Source organism: Schistocerca nitens, chromosome 6 (genome assembly GCF_023898315.1).
Source record: "Schistocerca nitens isolate TAMUIC-IGC-003100 chromosome 6, iqSchNite1.1, whole genome shotgun sequence".
Taxonomy (NCBI): Eukaryota; Metazoa; Arthropoda; class Insecta; order Orthoptera; family Acrididae; genus Schistocerca; species Schistocerca nitens.
In genome coordinates, this window is record NC_064619.1 from 583905842 (window position 1) to 583933382 (window position 27541).

Sequence of the window (27541 nt, forward strand, 5' to 3'; positions counted from 1 at the left end):
GACGTCACTCCGCTTCTGTGTACGTCTGTGGCCAATTAACCTAGAAGACAGTGGGCTGTTAATCCTCTCCGTTTTGAAATTCCGTGTTTATAGTAAAGCTGTACCTGCATAATATCATGTAGGGCGCCCGCGAGCAAGTAGAAGTGCCGCAGTACGACATGGAATGGTCTTGACTAACGTCTGCAATAGTGCTGGAAGGAACTGACACCATGAATCCTGCAGGGCTGTCCATAAATCCTTAAGAGTATGACGGGGTGGAGATCTCTTCTGAGTAGCACGTTGCAAGGCATCCCACATATGCTCAATAATGTTCACGTCAGGGGAGTCTGGTGGCCAGCGGAAGTGTTTAAAATTAGAAGAGTGTTCCTGGAGCCATTCTGTAGCAGTTCTGGACGTGTGGGGTGTCTCATTGTCCTGCAAGTCCGTCGGAATGCACAATGGACTTGAATGGATGTAGGTGATCTGAAAGGACACTTACGTACCTGTCACCTGTCAGAGTCGTATCTAGACGTATCAGGGGCCCCATATCACTCCAAGTTCACACGCCCCACATCATTTTAGAGTCTCTACCAGCTTGAAAAGTCCCGTGCTGACATGCAGGGTCCGTGGACTCATGAGGTTGTCCATCCGCTCGATGCAATTTGAGACGAGACTCGTCCGACCAGACAAAATGTTTCCAGTCATTAACAGTCCAATGTCGGTGTTGACGGGCCAAAGCGAGGCGTAAAGCTTTGTTTCGTGCAGTCATCAAGTATACATGAGTGGATATTCGGCTCCGAGGGCCCATATCGATTATGTCTCGTTGAATGGTTCGGACCCTGACACTTTTTGATGGTCCAGCATTGAAATCTGCTGCAACTTGCGGAAGGGTTGCACTTCTGTCACGTTGAACAGTTCTCTTTAGTCGTCATTGGTATCGTTCTTTCAGGATCCTTTTCCGGCCTCAGCGATGTCGGAGATTTGAAGTTCTGATATTAATGGTACACTAGTGAAGTGATTGTACTGGAAAATCCCAACTCCATTGCTACCTCGGAGATACTGTGTGCCGTCACTTCTACGCCGACTACAACACCACGTTCCAACTGAATTACGTCTTGATAACCTGCAATTTTAGAAGCAGTAACCGGTCCAACAACTGCGCCAGACCCTTGTCTCATATAGGCGTTGCTGACCACAGAGCGGCATTCTGCCTGTTTATATATGTCTGTTCAGATGGCTCTAAGCAGTATGGGACTTAACATCTGAGGTCATCAGTCCCCTAGACATAGAACTACTTAAACCTAATTAACCTAAGGATATCACACTTCCATGCCTGCGGTAGGATTCGAAACTGCGACGGTAGCAGCAGCGCGGTTTCCGGACTGAAGCGCTTAGATCCGCTCGGCCACAGCGGCCGGCCATATCTCTGTATTTGAATACGCATGCCCATACCAGTTTCTTTGGTGCTTCAGTGTATTTTGGCGACTAGTTTGCAACCGACTGGTTCTTTCTGTAGCCTGGCTACTGAGGCTACATTGAAAGTGCTTGATCTTAATGACAGTCATCTAAAATTGGCAATACACGCACCACACAGTCACGGTAAATAATTTTCAGAGCATATATATAGTCAACTGAAGGCAAACATGGCCAAACGTAGTTGCCGGAAATGTTGAAAGTTTTAAAATTACTCGCATGAGAGTACGCTCAACAAGTTTCTTAGGTCATATAAAACATTCGTCAAACGTTCGTAGCATGTGATATACTCCATGCATATCAGACCTAACCACAACATAACATCAAACGGAGTATACGTTCTGGTAAATTCATCAACGCTGTGGACGGTGTGGACCATATCTAAAGGAAAAGCATATAAACGATGATTCTAGACAAAGTAATATTCATTAAGGGTTGAAATAATGTACAAAAAAAAAAAAAAAATTAACGTGATTTGCTCTTGTAGCATATGTGTTGATAATACTCGTGTTAGCAGATCGTAATCCTAGTAACTGACATATTGGGAGAGGTGGTATTAGCAGCGATACTAAAATCAGTGTCAGTATGAGGAATGAAGTATTTCGCAGCAGTACTTTTACATTTATTGGACAATGTAATTGTCATTAAGCAAAAATCCATTAACATAATTACATCTAGGGACTTTTCTAAGAAAGTTTCACATGTTATCTCACGCTAAGAACACTACACAACAAATTTGTGAAATTGTCAGAACAGAATAACTGTTCCGGGTTCCGCGCAGATACAGTTCTGCTGCGGTACGTATGACAGGTGCATCACAGTGAGCGGCTAAAACTCCGCTTCAATTGGAAACGTACTACAAAGTTGACCTACTCGTATCAGTCTACATCTACATCTACATTTATACTCCGCAAGCCACCCAACGGTGTGTGGCAGAGGGCACTTTACGTGCCACGGTCATTACCTCCCTTTTCTGTTCCAGTCGCGTATGGTTCGCGGGAAGAACGACTGTCTGAAAGCCTCCGTACGCCCTCGAATCTCTCTAATTTTACATTCGTTATCTCCTCGGGAGGTATAAGTAGGAGGAAGCAATATATTCGATACCTCATCCAGAAACGCATCCTCTCGAAACCTGGCGAGCAAGCTACACCGCGATGCAGAGCGCCTCTCTTGCAGAGTCTGCCACTTGAGTTTGCTAAACATCTCCGTAACGCTATCACGGTTACCAAATAACCCTGTGACGAAATGCGCCGCTCTTCTTTGGATCTTCTCTATCTCCTCCGTCAACCCGATCTGGAGGAGGAGGAGGAGCTTAGTGTTTAACGTCCCGTCGACAACGAGGTCATTAGAGACGGAGCGCAAGCTCGGGTGAGGGAAGGATGGGGAAGGAAAGCGGCCGTGCCCTTTCAAAGGAACGATCCCGGCATTTGCCTGAAGCGATTTAGGGAAATCACGGAAAACCTAAATCAGGATGGCCGGAGACGGGATTGAACCGTCGTCCTCCCGAATGCGAGTCCAGTGTGCTAACCACTGCGCCACCTCGCTCGGTAACCCGATCTGGTACAGATCCCACACTGATGAGTAATACTCAAGTATAGGTCGAACGAGTGTTTCGTATGCCACCTCCTTTGTTGATGGACTACATTTTCTAAGGACTCTCCCAATGAATCTCAACCTGGCACCCGCCTTCCCAACGATTAATTTTATATGATCATTCCACTTCAAATCGTTCCGCACGCATACTCCCAGATATTTTACAGAAGTAACTGCTACCAGTGTTTGTTCCGCTATCATATAATCATACAATAAAGGACCCTTCTTTCTATGTATTCGCAATACATTACATTTGTCTATGTTAAGGGTCAGTTGCCACTCCCTGCACCAAGTGCCTATCCGCTGCAGACCTACCTGCATTTCGCTACAATTTTCTAATGCTGCAACTTCTCTGTATACTACAGCATCATCCGCGAAAAGCAGCATGGAACTTCCGACACTATCTACTAGGTCATTTATATATATTGTGAAAAGCAATGGTCGCATAACACTCCCCTGTGGCTCGCCACAGGTTACTTTAACGTCTGTAGACGTCTGTCCATTGATAACAACATGCTGTGTTCTGTTTGCTAAAAACTCTTCAATCCAGCCACACAGCTGGTCTGATATTCCGTAGGCTCTTACTTTGTTTATCAGGCGACAGTGCGGAACTGTATCGAACGCCTTCCGGAAGTCAAGGAAAATAGTATCTACCTGGGAGCCTGTATCTAATATTTTCTGGGTCTCACGAACAAATAAAGCGAGCTGGGTCTCACACGATCGCTGTTTCCGGAATCCATGTTGATTCCTACAGAGTAGATTCTGGGTTTCCAAAAACGACATGATACGCGAGCAAAAAACATGTTCTAAAATTCTACGACAGATCGACGTCAGAGATATAGGCCTATAGTTTTGCGCATCTGCTCGACGACCCTTCTTGAAGACTGGGACTACCTGTGCTCTTTTCCAACCATTTTGAACCTTCCGTTCCTCTAGAGACTTGCGGTACACGGCTGTTAGATGAGGGGCAAGTTCTTTCGCGTACTCTGTGTAGAATCGAATTGGTATCCCGTCAGGTCCAGTGGACTTTCCTCTGTTGAGTGATTCCAGTTGCTTTTATATTCCTTGGACACTTATTTCGATGTCAGCCATTTTTTCGTCTGTGCGAGGATTTAGAGAAGGAACTGCAGTGCGGTTTTCATCTGTGAAACAGCTTTGGAAAAAGGTGTTTAGTATTTCAGCTTTACGCGTGTCATCCTCTGTTTCAATGCCATCATCATCCCGGAGTGTCTGGATATGCTGTTTCGAGCCACTTACTGATTTAAGACCAGAACTTCCTAGGATTTTCTGTCAAGTCGGTACACAGAATTTTACTTTCGAATTCACTGAACGCTTCACGCATAGCCCTCCTTACGCTAACTTTGACGTCGTTTGGCTTCTGTTTGTCTGAGAGGTTTTGGCTGCGTTTACACTTGGAGTGAAGCTCTCTTTGCTTTCGCAATAGTTTCCTAACTTTGTTGTTGAACCACGGTGGGTTTTTCCCGTCCCTCACAGTTTTAATCGCCACGTACCTGTCTAAAACGCATTTTACGATTGCCTTGAACTTTTTCCATAAACACTCAACATTGTCAGTGTCGGAACAGAAATTTTCGTTTTGATCTGTTAGGTAGTCTGAAATCTGCCTTCTATTACTCTTGCTAAACTGATAAACCTTCCTCCTTTTTTTTATATTCCTAGTAACTTCCATATTCAGGGATGCTGCAACGGCCTTGTGATCACTGATTCCCTGTTCTGCACTTACAGAGTCGAAAAGTTCGGGTCTGTTTGTTATCAGTAGGTCCAAGATGTTATCTCCACGATTTGGTTCTCTGTTTAATTGCTAGAGGTAATTTTAGGATAGTGCACTCAGTATAATGTCACTCGATGCTCAGTCCCTACCACCCGCATAAACATTTGAGTGTCCCAGTCTATATCTGGTAAATTTAAATCTCCGCCTAGGACTATAACATGCTGAGAAAATTTATGTGAAATGTATTCCAAATTTTCTCTCAGTTGTTCTGCCACTAATGCTGCTGAGTCGGGTGGTCGCTAAAAGAAGCCAACTATTAACCTAGCTCGGTTGTTGAGTGTAACCTCCACCCATAATAACTCACAGGAACTATCCACTTCTACTTCACTACAGGATAAACTACTACTAACAGCGACAAACACGCCACCACCAGTTGCATGCAATCTATCCTTTCTAAACACCGTGTGTGCCTTTGTAAAAATTTCGGCAGAATTTATCTCTGGCTTCAGCCAGCTTTCTGTACCGATAACGATTTCAGCTTCGGTGCTTTCTATCAGCGCTTGAAGTTCCGGCACTTTACCGATGCAGCTTCGGCAGTTTACAATTACAATACCGATTGCTGCTTGGCCCCCGCATGTCCTGACTTTGCCCCGCACCATTTGAGGCTGCTGCCCGGGGCCATCTAACCTAAAAAATCGCCCATTCCACGCCACACAACCCCTGCTACCCGTGTAGCCGCTTGCTACGTGTAGTGGACTCCTGACCTATCCAGCGGAACCCGAAACCCCACCACCCTATGGCGCAAGTCGAGGAATCTGCAGCCCACACGGCCGCAGAACCGTCTCAGCCTCTGATTCAGACCCTCCACTCAGCTCTGTACCAAAAGTCCGCAGTCAGTCCTGTCGACGATGCTGCAAATGGTGAGCTCTGCTTTCATCCACCTAGCGAGACTAGCAGTCTTCACCAAATCAGATAGCCGCCGGAAGCCAGAGAGGATTTCCTCCGATACATAGCGACGCACATCTTTGGTGCCGACATGAGCGACCACTTGCAGATGGGAGCACCCTGTACCCTTCATGGCATCCAGAATGACCCTTTCCACATCTGGAATGACTCACCCTGGTATGCACACGGAGTGCACATTGGTTTTCTTCCCCTCTCTTGCTGCCATATCCCTAAGGGGCCCCATTACGCGCCTGACGGAGCTCCCAACTACCAGTAAGCCCACCCTCTGCGACCGCCCGGATCTTGCAGACTGAGGGGCAACCTCTGGAACAGGACAAGCAGCAATGTCCGGCTGAAGATCAGTATCAGCCTGAAACCGGTTCGTCAGACAAACTGGAGAGGCCCTCCGTTCAGCCCTCCGGAATGGCTTTCGCCCCCTGCCACACCTCGAGACGACCTCCCACTCTACCACAACTGAGGGATCAGCCTCAATGTGGGCAGTATCCCGGGCAGCCACAGTCGTAGTCCGGTCGGGGGATGCGTGGGACGAGCTGGTCGTCCCCGACAAACCCCCATCCGGACCCCCACAGTGATGCCCATTGGCAACAGCCTCAAGCTGTGTGACTGAAGCCAACACTGCCTGAAGCTCGGAGCGAAGGGGTGCCAACTCAGCCTGCATCTGAACACAGCAGTTGCAGTCGACGCGATTTCCATCTTTTCAGAAACCCGAAACAGTTTCTGGAGGGAAAGATATTTTCCAACAATGAGGGCGTACACACAGCAGTTCTCGAATGGCTCCCTGACCCAGGAACGGGTTTCTATCGTCGAGGAATTTTACGACTGGTAGAACATGTCGACAGTAATTACTGGTTTCTACGTTGAAAAACAGTTTCATGTATCTGTGTCACTCTGAAGCATAGTGCATCATCCATTAAAAATTGTTTGGCCTAGCGTAATAACGAGTACCTTTTAAGTCTTCTCGTACGATTTAGTAATGTAGATTTTGAAGCCATAATTGTGGAAGAATAAATAAGTTGACTGTGTTCCTTTAAGATAGAGCAGCAGTTATTATTTCAAGCCTGCAATTCCTTAGAGTTAAAGCTCTTGCCGAATTTATCTTAAGAGCCAATAAATAAATGAAGATGTGGTAGATGATGTTCCCACTGTGAAACATGGCGTCACGTACTCAGAGTTATTTCTGTTTACTAGTCATCTGATATTAGCAGCGAAATAAACGTTATGATATGTACATATTTTTGAATAAACGCGAAAGCGTTAGCACAGAATGACGGAGTCTCATCAGCTCTAGGCAAATACCGGTTCTACGCCAAATACAGTTATCTGGTACATCAGAACGTGTGTTCGTGAGCTTATATGCTAATGGACACGTGTAGGATGCGTAGCTTATCATGACACAAAGTCATTTGCATGAAGCGGCCTCATCAAAATCTACATTAATATTTCGCTGTCCCGGCATAGCCCGATAAAATCAGACACCACTCTCATACCAGTCTCCTTCCTACTTGGAAATGACATTTTTGAATTTACGTAACTCCGTACGCTGTAGCTCTTTCCAGAGGGAAGGGGAGATAGCTTTACGGGCTACATTAACTGTCGCCGTACTATAATCTCGAATTTGACAGTTCCCCATCCAAAAATTGTAAGTCTTCTTCGGAAGCATGAAAATTCCATGACTTGATCCAGGACAAATAATTACTTAGTTACTTATTTCTGACACGCCCACTCGAGATACAAGTTATATCAGATTCACGATCATTCAGAAAGGCACTAGTGACACCGGATTTGCATCATTCACAATGCAAGGTGACCACGGATACTCATGTAACTAAACGTTCAAATTAGAAGTATGGTCGGTCGGAATTAATTTGCTTTACATACCAGCAATTTCTTTCTCGCATTGGACGTGCTACTATACAAGGCTCTTCACAACGTGTGTTAGACGTTTGTAGAGATAATGTATTACAGAGAACAAAAGTATGGAAATTGTGAAATTTTAGAAGGAAAACCAAGACGACCTAAACACCTGAATTTCTGGCGTTGCAATCGTTCACTCATTCTAATACGTTCGACAACAATTGAAACGTCACTTGTAAACCTCGTATCTGCGGCGAGTTCCTATGCAGGACATTCTCTCACATCTTGAGATGAAATAAAAAGAGGAAGTGGAACTTACACTACTGGCCATTAAAAATGCTACACCAAGAAGAATTGCAGATGATAAACGGGTACTCATTGGACAAATATATTATACTAGAACTGACATGTGATTACATTTTCACGCAGTTTAGGTGCACAGATCATGAGAAATCAGTAACCAGAACAACCAAACCTGTCCGTAAAAACGGCCTTGATACGCCTGGGCATTGACACAAACAGAACTTTGATGGCGTGTACAGGTACAGCTGCCCATGCAGCTTCAACACGATACCACAGTTCATCAAGAGTAGTGACGAGCCAGTTGCTCGGCCACCATTGACCAGACGTTTCAATTGGTGAGAGATCTGGAGAATGTGCAGGCCAGGGAAGCAGTCGAACATATTCTGTATCCAGAAAGGCCCGTACAGGACCTGCAACATGCGGTCGTGCATTAGCCTGCTGAAATGTAGGGTTTCGCAGGGATCGAATGAAGGGTAGAGCCACGGGTCGTAACACATCTGAAATGTAGCGTCCACTGTTCAAAGTGCCGTCAATCCGCACAAGAGGTGGCCGACACGTGTAACCAATGGCACCCTATAATATCACGCCGGGTGATATGCCAGTATGGCGATGACGAATACACGCTTCCAATGTCCGTTCACCGCGATGTCGCCAAACACGGATGCGAGCAACATGATGCTGTAAACTGAACCTGGATTCATCCGAAAACTGAAGTTTTGCCATTCGTGCACCCAGGTCCATCGTTGAGTACACCATCGGAGGCGCTCCTTTCTGTTATGCAGCGTCAAGGGTAACCGCAGGCATGGTCTCCGAGCTGATAGTCCATGCTGCTGCAAACGTCGTCGAACTGTTCGTGCAGATGGTTGTTGTCTTGCAAACGTCCCCATCTGTTGACTCATGGATCGAGACGTGGCTGCACGATCCGAAACAGCCATGCGCATAAGAGGCCTGTCATCTCGACGGCTAGTGATACGAGGCCGTTGGGATCCAGCACGGCGTTCCGTATTACCCTCCTGAACCCATCGGTTCCGTATTCTGCTAATAGTCATTGGATCTCGACCAACGCGAGCAGCAATGTCGAGATACGATAAACCGCAATCGCGATAGGCTACAATCCGACCTTTATCAAAGTCGGAAACGTGATGGTACGCATTTCTTTTCCTTTATACGAGGCATCACAACAACGTTTCACCAGGCAACGCCGGTCAACTGTTGTTTGTGTATGAGAAATCGGTTGGAAACTTTCCTCATGTCAGCACGTTGTAGGTTGCGCCACCGGCGCCAACCTTGTGTGAATCCTCTGAAAAGCTAATCATTTCCATAGCATAGTATCTTCTTCCTGTCCGTTAAATTTCGCGTCTGTAGCACGCCATCTTCGTAGTGTAGCAATTTTAATGGCCAGTAGTGTATTTTCAAATACACGCTGTGGTACGTGAATATTATTTCTTCTTATCTGCAGTAATTGTTTTTCCATCACTATCATACACGACTCAGAAGTGTAGTTGAAGATTTCTGGTTGCAAGAGGATTCTGGGGTTCGTGTACAGTACATATAATTTCATAAATGAAATGTCTTAGTACGATATTTTAGTTATTTTATTCCTCTTGTGATTTCAACATTTCAGTATGGTTAACATGTCACACTCTAACGAAATCCGGCATGGAACTGCCACCAAGTAGAATTACAAAACAGCCAGTGCTCAACCGTGTGACTTCCAAGTCATAGAACCTTTTACGAAATAATAACTTTCCCTAATATAATTTTCTTTCACCATCAGTCATCTCATCAGTGCAATGTAGTTTTCTTATGATTTAAACTTTTACACAGAGATAGTTTTAATATACCTTCCATTTACTGTAAATGTCTTTGTTTCTACTTTAGTGGTACCGACACCAGCATATGCACGAATAAGTTTTGTGGATAAAAGAATTTTCATAACATCTAGTTACTGACAGTAGTTAATGGAGATTTTTAATGATCAATGGAAATCATTGTTTACGCATTATACTTTACAATTTTCCTGCAGCAAATCTGTAATTTCACTTAATTAACAAAATGACGGGCTCTCTTCAAACGAAAAAATTCTAAGTCCAACGTAATGATAAAGCCTGGATACAAATATGAACAGTTATTAGGAGAAAATGATGCCAGTGACCTCTAGTAATGTAAAAATGCTAGTCTTTTTATTAAATATGGAAGTAGAAAATTATCAAAAACTGTAATATATATATTTGTATATCAAGCGAAATAAACAATATTTCTGAGTGAATAATTATGCAAATGTAATTGCAGAAAAACCTTTTTATTTTTGCAAGTGATCAGTTACTTAAATACAGACTTAAATCGAGACAGTACAATACAACTAAAACGATCATGTTCATGGAAAGACATTCCGTGGCATACAGGACTTCAGGTCGTATGACTGGTGTGTGATGCTTAAGTTTCAGGTTGCGTGACGGGGATGTTTTGTTGTAGGTGTTCAAAGTCAGTCGATAGGCTAGTTCCAACTTTTTGACGCTCATGGATAACGAAGTTTTTTCTGATAAGTTGGATTCAATCCATTCGCTGAGATACTTAAACTTCTCAGTCCTTTTGAAGTTTCCCTGGTCCAGTAACATCTCTCTGTTAGCTTCTTTGATGTTGGTGAAGAACTCTGTTTTCTCCAGCGACGCTTGGAGACCCACTCTGGCTGCCTGTTTTCTGAGGAAGTTTTTTGCATTGTTGCCATTTCAAGAGAATCAGCAATCAGTGCCCTGTCATCTGTAAAACCCGGACAATCTACAATCAGTCCTTCGTTCTTACGGCCCAGATAGACACGACACTGAACACGAAAATTGGTCAGTTCCTTGCGCCATTCTCTCACAGCCTTTTCAAGGACACAGTTGAAGAGAAGTGGGGAGAGTCCATCCCCTTGCCTCACTCCAATTTTTATCTCTCTCCTCTAAATTTGACCTTGGAATGGGTGTTGCTCAATGTTTGTAGAATAAGTCTGCAGGCTTTGTTGTCTAGACATAGTTCCTGGAGTATTTTGTCAAGCGTGTCTCTATCAACGAAGTCGTAGGCCTTCCTGAGATAACAAAGGTGACGACCATCTGGCGAGTTTGACATCATGGAGTATGCCAGTACAGTTTTAAGGTTGAGGATCTTTCCTGCACACGATCGCGTCTTCCTGCAGCCTTCCTGATATTCTCCCAGTTGACTATCCAGTTCATCTTCTGCCCTTGTTAATAACACCATTGAGAGACTCTTGTATGTTACTGGGACAAGAGAAATTCCACTTTAGTTGCTCAGATCAGTAAAATCTCCCTTTTTGTGAAGCAGATGGATCAGACCCGTGTTCCAATCTGGTGGTAATTTCTGTTTCCCAGATTTCCTGGATGATCTCGATGAGATTGCCCGCGGTATTTCTTTCAGAACATATCCGGAGTTCAGCAACGATAGAGTCCTCTCCAGCTGCCTTATTATTCTTTAGCAGTTGAACGATTTGTCCAACTTCTTCTAACGAAGGAGGCAGGTTTGGTGTGGTTTGTTTCTAGTCGAAGTCTTCGCTGGGTATATCACAGGTGAGAAGGTTTTTAAAGAACTGATCTGAGAGTTGACAGTTGTCTTGGTCGTTAAAAACCAGTTTGCCCTGCGAGTCTCTGGAGTGGAGGCTTGGCGGATTGTATTTTCTGGGTGTCTGCTTAAAGGTTCTGTAGAAATGTCTGGAGTCATTCTTAACGAAGCTCACTTCGATTTGGGTTAGTTGGTTTTGTGTGAAGGTCCGTTTGGTTCCTCGAATTATCTTAGCTGTAAGCCTTCTTTGTTCCAAAAAGTTCTCCCAATTTTTCTTGGCTTTCTTACAATTCCACTTCCCCCAGAGTGTATGTCTTCGAGCTATTCCATTGTCATAGTCTTCATTCCACCACGGGTGCTTCCGTCTTTTCGTGAGGGGGGCGAGTTCATGAATGATGTTTATTAAAGAGAATTGACAGTTGTTGTGTACTGAGTTCGTTTATAGCTAACAGCACGAAGTACTTTTGACGTGACGGGACTGCTTTTATGTTTTGTTGGTCAGTTATGTCTGAAGCTGAAAGAAGGGAAGCCTGCCTGGGTCAGAGGGCAAAATAGCCCCATTATTGGTGTTATTTCAGGGAACAATAAGAGACGTGGACGCAGGTACAGCCACTGGGCCTTGAAGCCTCGGTCACTGCTTTCATGCAGAGGAACGCACTCTGGTAGACCCGGCCTGAGCTGCAGGGGGTCCCGTAGCCATGGGCAGAAAAGTGCTCTTAGCGGGCCACAGTATATTGCCCCATAGGCTTGCAGCAGAGTATTTTACCATTTCTTTAGCCGAGACGCAACGGACCGACGCCCTGATAATCGTTCTCTGTTGATGAGGGTGCAGTCTTCCTATTCTGCAAGTGTCTACCTGCTGTTTTTCTGTTGATCTTGCAGTGAGATCTGTGAGTGTTAGGACCTTGAAAACGTTTTACCACGATGACTCAAATGGGCCAGCATGACAAGAAGCCCGACGAGATGTAGGCGGGATAGCTGTTGCCTTTTTAGAGCGATGTAGACACTCACACCAGGCTCCTTCCCATGCGTGTGGAGAAACAGTGCGTTGATTGGGACGCCGGCAGTGATGTCACAAGTAGCACCGGTGGGCTACTGTTCTATGTCAGGGGAAGCAATAGGATTGGAGAAACGGATGGAGGGAGGATGTACTGAGACTGAAGAATTATGTGATAAGTGAATAGAAGCACTACTGCACAGTGATTGGTGTTTTAACTTTACAAGAGTACTCGACGTGGAGTGTTTTTGGAAATGATATAGGCGACACTGCAAAGTGTCCAGATAGATTCAGGCTCTGACGCTGAGTAGGCTGATGCAGTTTCTTTCCCTGGTGTGATTATCCAGTAAGTTGTTGATCGCAAGGCGAGTCCGTATTTTCAGGTTTCATCCGGAGACTCGGTCGTTGATCCTGAGTCGAGAGAGGGAGACCGAGGTCCATAGTACGAGTCGACGCACAGGCGCACTGATCGCTGCACAGCAGACTCCCGCAGCTGTATGGTGACCAAATTGCAACTCCGATGCATTATGAATCTTTTATGTGAAGTTGTCCGGCCCGATAACTGAGTGGTCAGCGTGGCGGATTGCCGTCCTACGGACCCGGGTTCAATTTGCGGCTGGTTCGGGAATTTTCTCCGCTCAGGGACTGGGTGTTGTGTTGTCTTGATCATCATTGCATCCCCATCCGGCGTGCAGGTCGCCCACTGTAGCGTCGAATGTAATAAGACCTGCACCAAGGCGGCCGGACCTGCCCCGCAAGGGGCCTCCCGGCGAATGACGCCAAACGCTCTTTTCCATTCATTTATGTGAAATTTCACCGACCATGGCGTGCCGTTCCAAGCAGCAACAAATCATGGTATCTTTCAGCTTTGCAGTTCACAATCACAGACAGGCGAAATAGTCAGTCAGAATACAGGGTTATTACAAATGATTGAAGCGATTTCACAGCTCTACAAAACTTTATTATTTGAGATATTTTCACAATGCTTTGCACACACATACAAAAACTCAAAAAATTTTTTTAGGCATTCACAAATGTTCGATATGTGCCCATTTAGTGATTCGGCAGACATCAAGCCGATAATCAAGTTCCTCCCACACTCAGCGCAGCATGTCCCCATCAATGAGTTCGAAAGCATCGTTGATGCGAGCTCGCAGTTCTGGCACGTTTCTTGGTAGAGGAGGTTTAAACACTGAATCTTTCACATAACCCCACAGAAAGAAATCGCATGGGGTTAAGTCGGGAGAGCGTGGAGGCCATGACATGAATTGCTGATCATGATCTCCACCACGACCGATACATCGGTTTTCCAATCACCTGTTTAAGAAATGCCGAACATCATGATGGAAGTGCGGTGGAGCACCATCCTGTTGAAAGATGAAGTCGGCGCTGTCAGTCTCCAGTTGTGGCATGAGCCAATTTTCCAGCATGTCCAGATACACATGTCCTGTAACGTTTTTTCCGCAGAAGAAAAAGGGGCCGTAAACTTTAAACCGTGAGATTGCTCAAAACGCGTTAACTTTTGGTGAATTGCGAATTTGCTGCACGAATGCGTAAGGATTCTCTACCGCCCAGATTCGCACATTGTGTCTGTTCACTTCACCATTAAGAAAAAATGTTGCTTCATCACTGAAAACAAGTTTCTCACTGAACGCATCCTCTTCCATGAGCTGTTGCAACCGTGCCGAAAATTCAAAGCGTTTGACTTTGTCATCGGGTGTCAGGGCTTGTAGCAATTGTAAACGGTAAGGCTTCTGCTATATCCTTTTCCGTAAGATTTTCCAGACCGTCGGCTGTGGTACGTTTGGCTCCCTGCTTGCTTTATTCGTCGACTTCCGCGAGCTACGCGTAAAACATGCCCGCACGTGTTCAACCCTTTCTTCGCTCACTGCATGCCGACCCGCTGATTTCCCCTTACAGAGGCATCCAGAAGCTTTAAACTGCGCATACCATCGCCGAATGGAGTTAGCAGTTGGTGGATCTTTGTTGAACTTCGTCCTGAAGTGTCGTTGCACTGTTATGACTGACTGATGTGAGTGCATTTCAAGCACGACATACGCTTTCTCGGCTCCTGTCGCCATTTTGTCTCACTGCGCTCTCCAGCGCTCTGGCGACAGAAACCTGAAGTGCGGCTTCAGCCGAACAAAACTTTATGAGTTTTTCTACGTATCTGTAGTGTGTCGTGACCATATGTCAATGAATGGAGCTACAGTGAATTTATGAAATCGCTTCAATCATTTGTAATGGCCCTGTACATTATCCTCAGTCAAAGTAAGAGATGAAGTTAAACTTTCCACCACCCACTTGCTTTGCCATCAGTTTCATTAAGCAGGGGCTTGTACACTGAGGTGACGAAAGTCATAGGACACCGATGTGCAGATATATAGGTGGTGGTAGTATCGCATATACAATGCATGAAAGAGCCGTGCATTGGGCATTGGCGGAGCTTTTATTTGTACTTAGCAGATAGAGGTGAATAGGTGATCGACGTGCTTAAGGCCGCACAACGGGAATCAACAGAATCTGAAAGCCGGAAGGCAGCAGGAGCTCGACACATGGGGCATTCCATTTCGGAAAGCGCTAGGGAATTCAATATTTCGAGATACACGGTGTCAAGAGTGTGCCGCGAACACCAAATGTAAGGCATTACCTCTCACCACGGTAAACGCAGTGTCCGGCGGGCTTTATTTAACGGCCGAGAGCGGAGACGTTTGCGAAGTGTTGTCAGTGCTAACAGAGAAGAAAGACTGTGAAAGAAAGCAGAAATCAATACAGGACGTACGACGAACATATGTGTTAGGATAGTGTGACGAAATTCCGCGTTAATGAGCTATGACAGCAGACGATCGACGCGAATGGCTCTGCTAACAGAACGACCTCGCCTGCACCGCCTCACCTGGGCTCCTGACCATATAGGTTGAATCAAAGACGGCTGGAAGGTCTTGGCCTCATCAGATGAGCATCAATTACTGTTGTAACCGCGACAGGAACGGTCGCAGGGTCGCCGAGAACGAAAGCGCGGTGGGACCAAACGGGAGCAGCCCGCTAACAAACAAAACGAACAGGGAAGGACGGATACGAACGGCGACGGACAACCGAGCAAGACCTAACGAACAACAACACGCAAATAGCAACGGGGTCACAAGCGAAACCTCTCGAATCCACAATGTCCACTCGTACACGCAAACCAAGTAAAAATGCTGTCTGTAGGCGAGATGTCGATAGACTAACGCGGATATCAGACTGCCTGCTGAGCGAGAGGCAGGCGCTTAAATACCTGACAGAGTACGTTGCTATTGGCCTCTGGGACCACGTGCCCCACCGTGGCGCCCACACATTGTACGCGGGCCAGGAGCGCGCGCACAACCACGGCTTGCGGCGCGACGGCTGGATAGACCTCTAGTGGTAATCGAGTTCCATGTCGTCTGGCGTGGATTCGAAACCCGTGGCGCTCGGTACCAGAGTTTCAGCTGGTAGGAACTAATGGTAGGTTTGAGTATTGGAGCAGATGCCACGAAGCTATGGATCCAAGTGGTTAAAAGGGCTCTGTGCAAGCCGATGGTGGCTCCATAATGCTGTGGACTGTGTTTACGTACAATAGACTGGGTCCTCTGGCCCGACTGAACCGATCATTAACTGGAAATGGTTGTTTTTGGATACTTGGAAATCGTTTGCCGCCATTCATGGACCTGCATGTACCCAATAAACGACGGAATTTTTGTGAACGACAGTTCGCCATGTCACCGGACCACACTTGTTTACGATTGGTTTGAAGAACATTCTGGTTTAATCGAGCAAATTACTTGGCCACCCAGATCACCGGACATTAATTGGATCGAACAGTTAAGGAGATATTATCAAGAGGTTAGTTTGTGCACAAAATCCTGCACTGGCAATACTTTCGCAATTATGGGCAGCAGTAGAGGCAGCGTGGCCCTGTGTTTCTGCAGAGGACTTCCAATGGTCTGTTGAGTCCATGCCACGTCGGGCTGCTGCACTACGCCGGGCAAAAGGAGGTCGTTATCTTCAATGCCATCCTTTATTTCTACACATACCATTCCATGGTAATTTATTAACTTGATTCATTTTGGTGGGAGACAAGAAGAGGTTTTTTATTTTGAGCATTATACATTTTATCAACTTCAGTTTCACTACTAGGGATCCATATGGTCATTTGCGTTCATATATCTCAATATGTTTGATTTCAAAATACTGTAACTGTAGGTGGTTTGGTGTCATAGAATATTCTGGGGCAAAAGTTGAGTGGAAGTTCCCCACATACTATTCCACAAAACGAGACGCTTCTCAGTGTATTTAGTGGATCATTGAGCTCTTTAAATAATCTTTTTGTAATTACTGTAGCGGCACCACAGATTAAGATAGGGAAATTAGATTTGGTGCAATATTTCAGAGCGCACAAGTTAGAGCCAGGGGCGGGCTGGATTGCAGTAAGTTATGCTGTCCAGTGGTTGCGAAGTGGAATGGAGGCTACAGTGGCCATCGAACCACTGAAAAGCGTAAACGCAGCGGTTCGCATGTCGCACGCTATAGGAAGAAGGGGCCCACTGGCACAACCGTGGTGTGGGGCGTATGTGACTCGGAGCAATGCGTTAGCGAAACAGACCTGCGAAGCCGAGCATAAATAGGTGTGCTTTCCTAACGAGATTCATTCAAGTGTGGCAGCTCTCCTGGATGGCGGGGCGAGGCACACTACATGCGACACACGGCAACAGATGGGGCGACAGCATCCCAGTCCATGGCGGGTCGTTGGTTCGACCCTCTGAGGCCGCAGTGGGGTCCGCAGCCAGCCAGGCGGGCCACTCTTCAGCTCACTACCACGTCGTCTCCGTTCCCGACACATGCCAGAGACTTACAAGGCGAGGGCCGCAGGTTTGGACGCTGGAATGGGGACGGTCGGTCATTGCCACTGCATTCCCAGCTACGCCAGCCGAGGAAGAAGCAGCCGCATGGCCGGCCTACGGCTCCCGGCGGAGCAGTGCGGAGTCAATGGGGATGGTGGCTGCTGAATCGGCTGCTAGCGCAGCCATCCTGACGTAATTGGAGCTCTGCAGCTGGCGTACAAGGCCGGCGCGACACTGTGCATTGCACGTGCCACTGGGGTGCTACCTCAGCAATGCGGGGCCTGTGACGCAGACAGAGGTCAACGAAGCTCTGTAGTGGAAAAAATACATCATCTGAAAAGCTCGGACGAGTTTTAATACGGCACCTCCTGGCACCCATCCACAACATTACATCAGCTCTGATACTCCTGCTGTAGCAATCGGTTTAATAGAGTCTTAGTACACTATTCGTTTTCAATTAATATGGTTTTCATTATGGCTCATTCGTTGTTTGTGTGCATGGTTTGTATTGCTATATATGACCTTATTCAGCTACATTCCGTTTTGGGGAAGGCCATAACCGAAAATAGAATCAATTTTCCTACGAATCCTAGTGTGAAACTATCTCTCTATTTCTCCTACATTGTGAAAACTGATCGTAAATCTCACTCTCGTCATTCCTCTGAAACTCGCTACATACGACATTTCTATTCCCTTTCGTATAGTGAATTACCCTCTTGGTTCACTGTCATCATTCTACTGAAACAGTTTCCTGACGATCCTTTCATCACGATTTGCATTTCAGGGCGCTTCATTGTCTCAGTTTGTAGCGTCCAAGCTATCGTTTTCCCGCGGTCTTCTTCTGGACTCGATAGCATCAGTTCCATCGACCATAAGAAATACGTGTTTGACGCCTTTGCATCTTGTTAGCAACAATCTCTCACGAACGGTCAATTACTGTCGCTGTATGAGATCATTAGGTCCTTGTCTTTGACGGGCTCATACATACATATGCTGCGGTACCAGTACCTCTGCAAAAATCCCGAATAGTACTGTCACAACGGTTGTACTGTGACAGAGTCAATGACTTTGACTTCACTGCTCATTGTTGTTAGACAGACCAAAATTTATTCAAAAGCTGGTCTGAAATTTCGGTAACTGTCAGCTACACTTATGCCTCACGTCTGTCATTGTCTTACAGATAGATGCACACCTAGTGTTCTCGGATTGCAATGCCGAGAAGTCGTGCTTGAATTGGCGGATAAAAGCGACAGAATGCAGGCTTTGAGTGAATTTGAACTCAAGACTCTTGAATCTACAGATAGTAACATCAGTTATGATGTTCGGTGTTACGCTCAACATGCTGCAAGATCTTTCTTGTACTGTAGTACTGATTTTCCTTTTAGCATCCATTCGCCTGAAGTGGGTTGTTGTCTATGTTCAAATTTAGTCAGCTGCCATATTAATTAGTGAGTTTTCACGCTGTGCACAGCGACTTTTGGCTAAGGCGATGTCCGTGCTGTGCTCGTTTGTTTTTCCTGCCACCTGATGGACTGCGATTTTACTGTGCAATGATCTTTGTCTTGCTTAGAGTTTAACCCAATAACTTCTGAGTTGAGCGTACATTGTTCTGTCATAAGTCTGTTATGTGATTCAGTTTGTTTCTTCTTGAACGTATCAGTCAGTCCCTTCCGCGAATTTTCTAACGCTTCCCGGAATCCTTGTACACTCTCTTTGACTTGATTCTCCTCTCAACATAATCTGCTTTTACGTTTGTGTTTCAGATTTTCTGCTTTACGCTTCTGTTTAATTTTTGCATGTTGCTATTCAAGATCATTATTCATTGTCTTGATGTACTCAAAAAATTGACAATCTAACCGTTACCAGTTCCTGCATGACTAATGACACTTACGATAGTCTGAGTGGAGCGCCATCTTTATGTATTTTATGAAGACCATGTAGACCTGGTTGCCAGAACTATAAGCTGTTAAAAATACCGCAGTACATGTCTAAAGGTAGGGACTCTCCTTAATCTTCCATCTGGAGAAAACGCAATTACTGTGTTGTTGTATACATAACTTTTTTGCTACAATTGTTGTTTAAATCAGCTTTGCAGACGATTATCCACAACCTAACAACGCTGCCTACTTGTGGCGAAATTATTAGTTATAACCAAAAGTCTTATTAGCAAATCTTTTGATGACACCATGCGAGAGAAGTAGAAATAATAGTACACAAAATCGAGCAGACATCACTAAACATCTCACACTGCGCCACTTAAAATCCACAAACATAAAACTTAACTTACTACAGACATTAATAGTATACAGGAAACAGGTTTTTCAACGCAGTGACACGCCGAATGAACAAACCAACAGTGAATAAAACTGACTACCGTCTACATTCAGCAATGACAGTCTTTCAATACAGTATCCTCACAAGGATGACTGGACGTAATTCTCTTCTCGGACGTAATTCTCTTCTCCCATTCGGACACATGAATACACCTTCCCCTCTCCATTAAACGCTCCCCCTCCTTCAACTCTGTCAAATTCTCCCACGATGTTGCACCACCACCACCACCACCACCACCACCTCATACAACGTTCACTGACATTTCACCACAGTAGGCTTTTACATTTCACTTCATTGGTTGTCATGAACTAACAATTCCTTGATCATGAACCCAAAGGTATGACTTACATGTCTGTAGGAGAAAAACTAAAGGTGACGAAAAATTAGAGGTGTACAGTTCGCTAACAAGCATACGATGTTTGTAAAAGAAGAGATGACACACTTCAGAGTAATTATATTTGATTTTATCTTATTTCTTGTATTCATGTATACGAAAATGATTCTCATTACCTTTTTAATGCTAATGAGACATCATCCCCCACTATCAGAGAAGGATTCCACTTTTTGTAGACAGTAAAATTATAAGATGATCGTATAGGAAAAATTAATTGAACATCTCTGGAAAATGTTCAAAGAGAATTTTTTTGTATCCCTCGATGAAACTGGTTCTGAAATTATTGCAACGTAATTGTGCCATGAAGCTCAAATAAACTTATAGCTTTCATTAGCGTTTCACTCTTGAACGGCACTTCCAGCTTTCGGATTACTATTTGGCAAAACTTGTGACACTTGGCAAATTCCTCCGGAAACGCCTGTCGATTCATTTAACTACACCTTTTGATTGGTACACTACAGCGAGTTTAAATCTCAGCGGCACTGAAATTCGTTGTTGCAACAGGGGATGCTAAATCACTCATTGCTGCAACTCGCGGTGGTTGTAGTTGTTATTATATCTACCCTATATCGTTGAATTGGTCGAAACCCAGTTACAGTGAGCTCACAACCTAGACTCACAGATTGAAATGTTTCATCTAAATAATACAGCCTTCGACATGTTAGAGTATTAGAAGTGAAAGTCATCCTCATAATACTTCATTTGTTCGTTATTCTCGTCTGAGACGCTTTTCTTATAAAACCAACATTTTCTTTACGTGCCGAAATGTCAGCCGAAGCAGGTGTAACGCCCATAACCATAATGTAGTCTTTGAAAATAAAGTTGTAGCTCTAAAACACATTGGATCTGAAGAAAAAAGAAAATATTTTGACTGGTGTCAGGTTATTACTAGCAACAATATCTCTAACGGTGGAGGCATGAACATCATGGCATCAGCATGCATCAGTTTGTTGTCGAACTGGAGGTTTTGTGCTCTCTGTTAAGCGCTCATGATTTGGTGTGAAGTATTTAACACCTGTGGAAGAAACAACCAATAAGGGGGAATAACACCTCTCCTATTGCTCAAAGTAAAAATGGTCAACAATGTTTCGCTCGTAAAAAGTATTAGTTCCTTAGGCTTCATCTGGTGGGACTCCTGCTTCTGGTCGATAAGTGAATGACGTATAGAAGCGAGAGTGCAGTGGTCATCAAAACTGCACCGGCATGAAGGCCACATGCAATAAACACCACACTGGTTTGTAGTGTACTATGTGCTTGGATATGGAAATGATTGTTATTTCATCACAAACGCTGAAAGTGCATTAGAGTAACGTCATCTTCATTCTGTATGTAAGGCAAGGTTACGCAGGTGGTTTCTCATGCAGAAACAGCATTTGAATGTCGGTTGTTGTGTCTGGTGTAAGAAGGATAAAACTTCTACCAGCACATGGTGGAATTCGACAGTGGCAGTAAGATATCCTATCGAGAGTGTGGTTTATTGTTCCACGTTATGCTGACAGCGTTGGCTTGGACCCCACGATTAAGTTTAGCACCATCACTTGAAGTGTTATTGAATCTATGGCAGCAGAAGGGCCATACTCAGCGCCATGAAGGATGTCAGTGACCTCATACAACAGAAGTGTTGTTTGCTTGGCTGTGCAGGATCGTAGAGTCACTTTACTTACCTTGAGTCAAAAAGATGGTACGTACTTTGTATGTAGCAGTACAAGCATCCCAACGGACAGGGAACCTACGTCTGAACCATCGAGGGCAGTCAATATGAATATTGTTGTCGCAACTTCTCTTAACTGTTGACAGTGGTGCACCCAACGATAGAACTCCACACATAAATGGTACCAAATCGTCTTTTCAGACGAATCCTCACTCAACGTACAGCACCATGATGGATATATCAATGTGTTGAGGTTTCATGGAGTGTGAATGTAGCAAGGCTGCATTCGACACCATCTGTAGGGCTCATCACTTGGAGTGGTATGAGATGCCATCGATCGGCCAACATGATCACCACGGCGAGTGGGCTGCCCTATCTTCTGGTACTCTGTGACATTATTTTTCAGCAAGGTAAAGCAAGGGCACATGTTGCCCTTGTTGTCCTGACCGACCACAATACTTGCAGGTTTGACTATTACCTTGGCCATGTTCTCTAAATCTCTCACGCACTGATATACGTAGTCACATGCTGCCAAAAGACTGGCAAGTCATCACTTACCAGCCAATATGATGGATGAATTCTGGGACAATGTTGAAGAAACTGTCGTCTGAGTTCAGTTCGAATCGATGGCCAGCTAGTGTGCCAATTTTGGCACTGTGACTGCTTTTGAAATGTATTCGTCCAGCTTGAGTGTGGAGTTAGTGTGCCAGTGTTGGCACTACGAGTTCCTCTAAGGACAGTCTTTGCCGATCTTGAGTGTAGGACCGATGTTGGCAGTGTTAGTTCCTAGAGGAAAATTTTGCCTAACTTGAGTGTGGAGAGAACGTGATTTATGTGGTCCCTGGAATGGGTGACCGATGGGATGTGCAACAGGGATTACCTTGTTGATGGTTGGTCGGGATAGGTGCCAGCTGTTGGTGACTATGCTGCTCCATGTGGATTCAGGGCAGTTACAACGATAGCTGCCTTCCAAGAATCTCCGTAGCAGTCCATTTACTGTCAGAGTGTATGAGCAAGTATGGTCCCTGCCGAATTCTTATATAAGCAGCACTTGAGGGTTGGCAGCCCAGCTAGACTTAGCAACAGAAAAGGAAAATTGCAGTAGCGTGGTTAAGTTGCCTAATACGTTTAGTAACTGTTCTTCGTTAATATTGTCTGTAATGTGTCTATAAATTGTTTAGTTCTCAAATGGGGATTGTATTGAGTGCTATCTTAGCTAGGTCAGGAAATGCTATCTGTTACCTGACAAAAGACTAACTGGTTGAACTATTTGTGTTTCGACTGCTAAGAAATTGTTCAACTTAAAAGAAAAACTGATATTTATGTTGTGGACTTTGCTGAGCCAACTAGTAGTAGATGCTGGATAACAACCAACTGGCAATCTTGTTACTGTCATTTCTTAAAATTAGAAGCATTTTTTCATTTGGACTTTCAGGTTTAAAATGTTTAAAGATTGTATTATCTAACAGTTGCTGTTTGTTTTAAATGTAAAACGTTTTAAGTTTGGCTGTTTTGCGGAGTTAGCAAGCGGAATGTGTCAGTTAACATACCAGTTGTCAATTCATTGACGCTATTTCTTAAAACTAAAAGAAAGCTTTCCTTGTGGTAGTCAGTTTTAAAAGGCTTTAACAGTTGCCGCATTTGTCTTTTTCAGACTACACCTATTTGTCATAATAAACCGGTGAAACTGTAGTTGTATGTTTTTCTACCTAATCATTCCACAAAACCATGGGAAAGCCATAAGCACCACCCTAGGTTAGAGACATTATTGCTGCCGGATACGGCAACTGTACCACGACATCTCCAAAACTCCCTTCCAGGGCCCGTCCAAAATTCCCTCACAAGACATCTTCAAAATTTCGTCATTTGCTGTTTGCTGTACTTCCTGGTCTTGCGATTTTAATGACCCACAGAGTATTTAGAGGACGCCATATAAGGATACGGCAAAAAACGTGTATTTATTTAACAAAAACGCATGGATGATAGTATCTGCTGTTGAGTTAAACCGTTGTATCCACTGAGGAGAGCGGGTGAAGTCTAGATGCCGGCGGTGTCTCGGATCCAGGCCCTCAGATAGCCGACATTGGTCTGGACGGAGATGCCGACTTCGCAGTAGGTGTGCCCCCACGAGACGATGCCCACCTGCGTACCGTTGTTGACCAGTGCCCCACCAGAGTCACCGACGCATACTCCTCGGGTGAACTCCCCAGAGCAGATCATGCGTTCCGTCACGGAATTCACAGCGACGAACACTTTGCGGCATGTCTCACGGTCCACCACGTTGATGTCTACCGCCTGCAGTGTAGTGGACGGGCCGTTGCCGCTGTGCTGGTAACCCCAGCCACTGACCGTCACAGGCAGCCCACCCGGAGGGTCGTAGCCCTCAGCTGGGAGTCCCACTAGCTGTACATTGGGACCCAGCGTGAAGGATCCGTTCACCTGTAAATCGAATACAAACAGTGTAAGCGACAATTTGCCATTATTTTGTACTATCCCATGACCTTACGCCGCCATAGGAATATAAAACTAACTTCTCGATCAGAACCACACGACACTGACCAGACACTGTCCCATCCACTGACAAATGGCATCACTTAGAAGCAGTACGGAGAGTCTTAGGGTCAAAACAACCTCTTGCATCTGTTCTCATCTTCCCAGACCTTAGACCCAATGTGAATTCAAATGGTTCAAATGGCTCTGAGCACTATGGGACTGACAAAAGGAAAGATACGCAAAATAAGAAAAGCTTATACTTGGTTACAGGGAGGACAATAATTTGGTAACTTCTACGGCCGCGACAGATCACATTTACAAAAGTGTTCGAATGCAAGTACTGCGTCGCTCAGTCACCCCTTCACGTGCAATCCCAACAGATGCTCGCGTGGCGGAGTATGTTATACGGTGACGCCACATGATCGACATTTCTCATCCATTTTAGAGGCACTTCACGACATTTGCGGCTCCATGTGTCTTGTATTAAATTACCTGTCTCAGCGTCATCTGCGTCGCTTTGTGGTTTTTTAAACGTTAATAAGAATCTCCCTGTATGTGAAGTGTGTACATACTGGCAAAGTCGCAGATAAAAAGCTCATGGGTCGATTTCAACCAAACTTTGTACACTTACTATTTACTCTCTAAAGAGAAATAGTGTGAGGGGTAAGAACCAGTAACCTCCTTTTGGGGTCGGGGTGATGACGTGGAGAGAGCAGAAGGAGGAGGGAACGGACTGACGAAGAGGGGGAAGGAGAGATGGACTCATGTAGGGCGAAGAAAGAGAGAGGGAGATGGTCAGGGAGAAATGGATACAGGAGGCTAAGAGTAGGAGGTGGAGAGAGAGAGAGAGAGAGAGAGAGAGAGAGAGAGAGAGAGAGAGAGAGAGGAGGCAGAGATGACCAGAAAAAGAAAGTGGGAGAAGATGACAGAAGCACAGGGCGGAAAATACGGTCAGAGAAAGAGAAGAGGTCAATATGGACAGTGAAAGGGGTAGACGAGATGGATTGGGCAAACAAAGACGCGAAGATGTACGGAAACATGGGGGAGGAGAAGATGGAGAAAGAGAGTGGGGAGGAGCTGATGGACAGAGAGAGGAGGAAGTGGACAGAGCGGTTGATGGAGGAGGTGAACAGAGAGAGAAAGAAAGAGAAGCTGGCTTTATATAACGCTAGAATAAATACAATGACACAAAAAAAAAATCGAAATACCGAGAAGGAGTGGCGCGACACAAACGAAAGTTGGTAGTCATGTTTCTGCATCCGAAAAATGATGTCTATTCAGATTTCGCGCCAGCCGCGTAAGAGTGGCTATAGTTGGTTCTAGGCGCTGCAGTCTGGAACCTCGCGACCGCTTCGGTCGCAGGTTCGAATCCTGCTGCGGGCATGGATGTGTGTGATGTCCTTAGGTTAGTTAGGTTTAAGTAGTTCTAAGTTCTAGGGGACTGATGACCTCAGACGTTAAGTCCAATAGTGCTCAGAGCCATTTGAACCATTTTTAGATAGCTACACTATGAGGATGCAAATCATGTTTTATGTAAGTACTCGGTGCAATGGTTACCTTCGAGATACGATGTGGTGAGTTACTAGTGATCAAATATACTATTCGGGCGACAAAGACGCCATTATCAAGACCCCACTGAGTTTGAATGAGGTCGTGTAATAGGAGTATGAGAAGCTGGATGTTCCTACTGCCATATCGCAGAAAGGCGTGGCAGGAATGTTGCCGCTATACATGATTACTGGCAGCCATGATAACGAGAATGTAAGCTCACAAGAAGATCGGACTCCGGATGACCACGTGGCACTACCGAGATGGAAGACCATCGTGTCCGGCGTGTGGCTCTGGCGCATCGTACTGCATCTGCAGCATCAATCTGAGCAGTAGCTCTCACCACAGTGACAATATTGTCACGTAGAAGAAGGTGTAAGTAGACGAAAGACGAACATTAACTTCAGTTAAGAAAGGTTTATTCAGCACTTGCACATACAGGAACGCGGAGCGAATTGCTTCCGGCCAGAACACATACGGTATAGATAAACCTACACAACATTCCAGTACAATGATTCATGTATTTTGTCGATACTTTTAGAGTATACTCGAACCGAACGCAGAAATTAAAATTTTTCACTTCGGGTGAGGTTTCAACACACGACCCTCCATGCAACAGTCTAATAACATAACCACTACACTATTTTTTTCATCCCATTTTTTGTTCAATCTTGTTCGTTGAATTTGTTCGTTGCGGACGTCCGATGTCACCCATTCAGGTTGTTCGTTGATCCCGTCAATCAGTTGCTTTTTTTTTATTATAGACGGTAGCTAAACCCAATGACGGAACACGCTGAGCTACCGTGGCGGCACACCACGGCGACTGTGCTACGCTGCTTCTTCTGCGACATTGCTGCCTCCTTAAGAGAACAGCGTCTCGGTGTTACATCCTCCTAGTCTGGGAACGAGTCATCGGTCCTGCATACTCTGACTCCCAATGGTTGATGTTCGCCTGGGAGGCAATCTTATAACTTCCCTTCCCGCTTTCCGCTTGTTGCCTGCCGGTGGAGCTTCGAATTTATCCTGGGTTGCGGGATCCTTACAGGGCTTCATTCGAAGGACATGGACCGTATCTCTGATCTTTCGGCGTCTTGTGTCGGGGTCGAAATCTTCAACTTCATAAGTAACATCAGACAACTGTCTTACAACCTTATAAGGTTTAGAGAAGCACCTGAGGGGCTTCTCAGAGGGACCAACCTTCCGAACAGGAGTGAAGTTCCAGACGAGGTCACCAGGCTGGTAGACGACAGGGCGGTGGCTCGCGTCATACCTTCGGCGATCGTTTTCTAGAGCCTGCAGCGTGCGGAGTCGAGCTAACTGTCGAGCTTCCGCAGCTCTGGTTAACACCTGGCCGATGTAGTCGTCGTTCACGTCATCAGGGTGTAACGGAAACACAGTGTCCATCGTCGTAGTCGCCTCACGCCCATGCACCAGGACAAATGGTGTAAATCCTGTGGTGTCTTGTTTGGCGATGTTGTAGGACAACGTCACGAAAGGTAGCACCTCATCCCAGTTGCTCTTCTCAACATTGACGATCATTGATAGCACGTCGGCCAAGTTCTTATTAAGGCGTTTAGTAAGCCCGTTAGTTTGAGGATGGTAGGCAGTCGTCATATGATGAGCAATGTTGCACCGACGGTTAACTCTGTCACAAGATTCATTGAAAAACTTTCCCTCGATCCGTAATTGACGACCTTGGGGAATCGTGTTTTAATACAGTGTCTTCTACGATGGATTTGGCTACCTTGAATGCTTCGGAGGTTTTCACAGTTTCTGTAATGGCATAGCGTGTCAGATAATCAGTGCAAAC

General features: G+C 45.3%; 1 protein-coding gene across 1 annotated transcript in view; it reads right to left on the reverse strand.

Annotated features, from left to right (window-relative positions):
* The window catches only part of LOC126263507 (trypsin delta-like), a 562206-nt gene that overhangs the window by 289309 nt on the left and 245356 nt on the right, over positions 1–27541 (reverse strand). The window contains exon 3 of the mRNA XM_049960600.1: positions 23833–24129. Within this exon, the coding sequence (XP_049816557.1) occupies positions 23833–24129 (297 nt within the window). The remainder of the gene's footprint in view (positions 1–23832; positions 24130–27541) is intronic.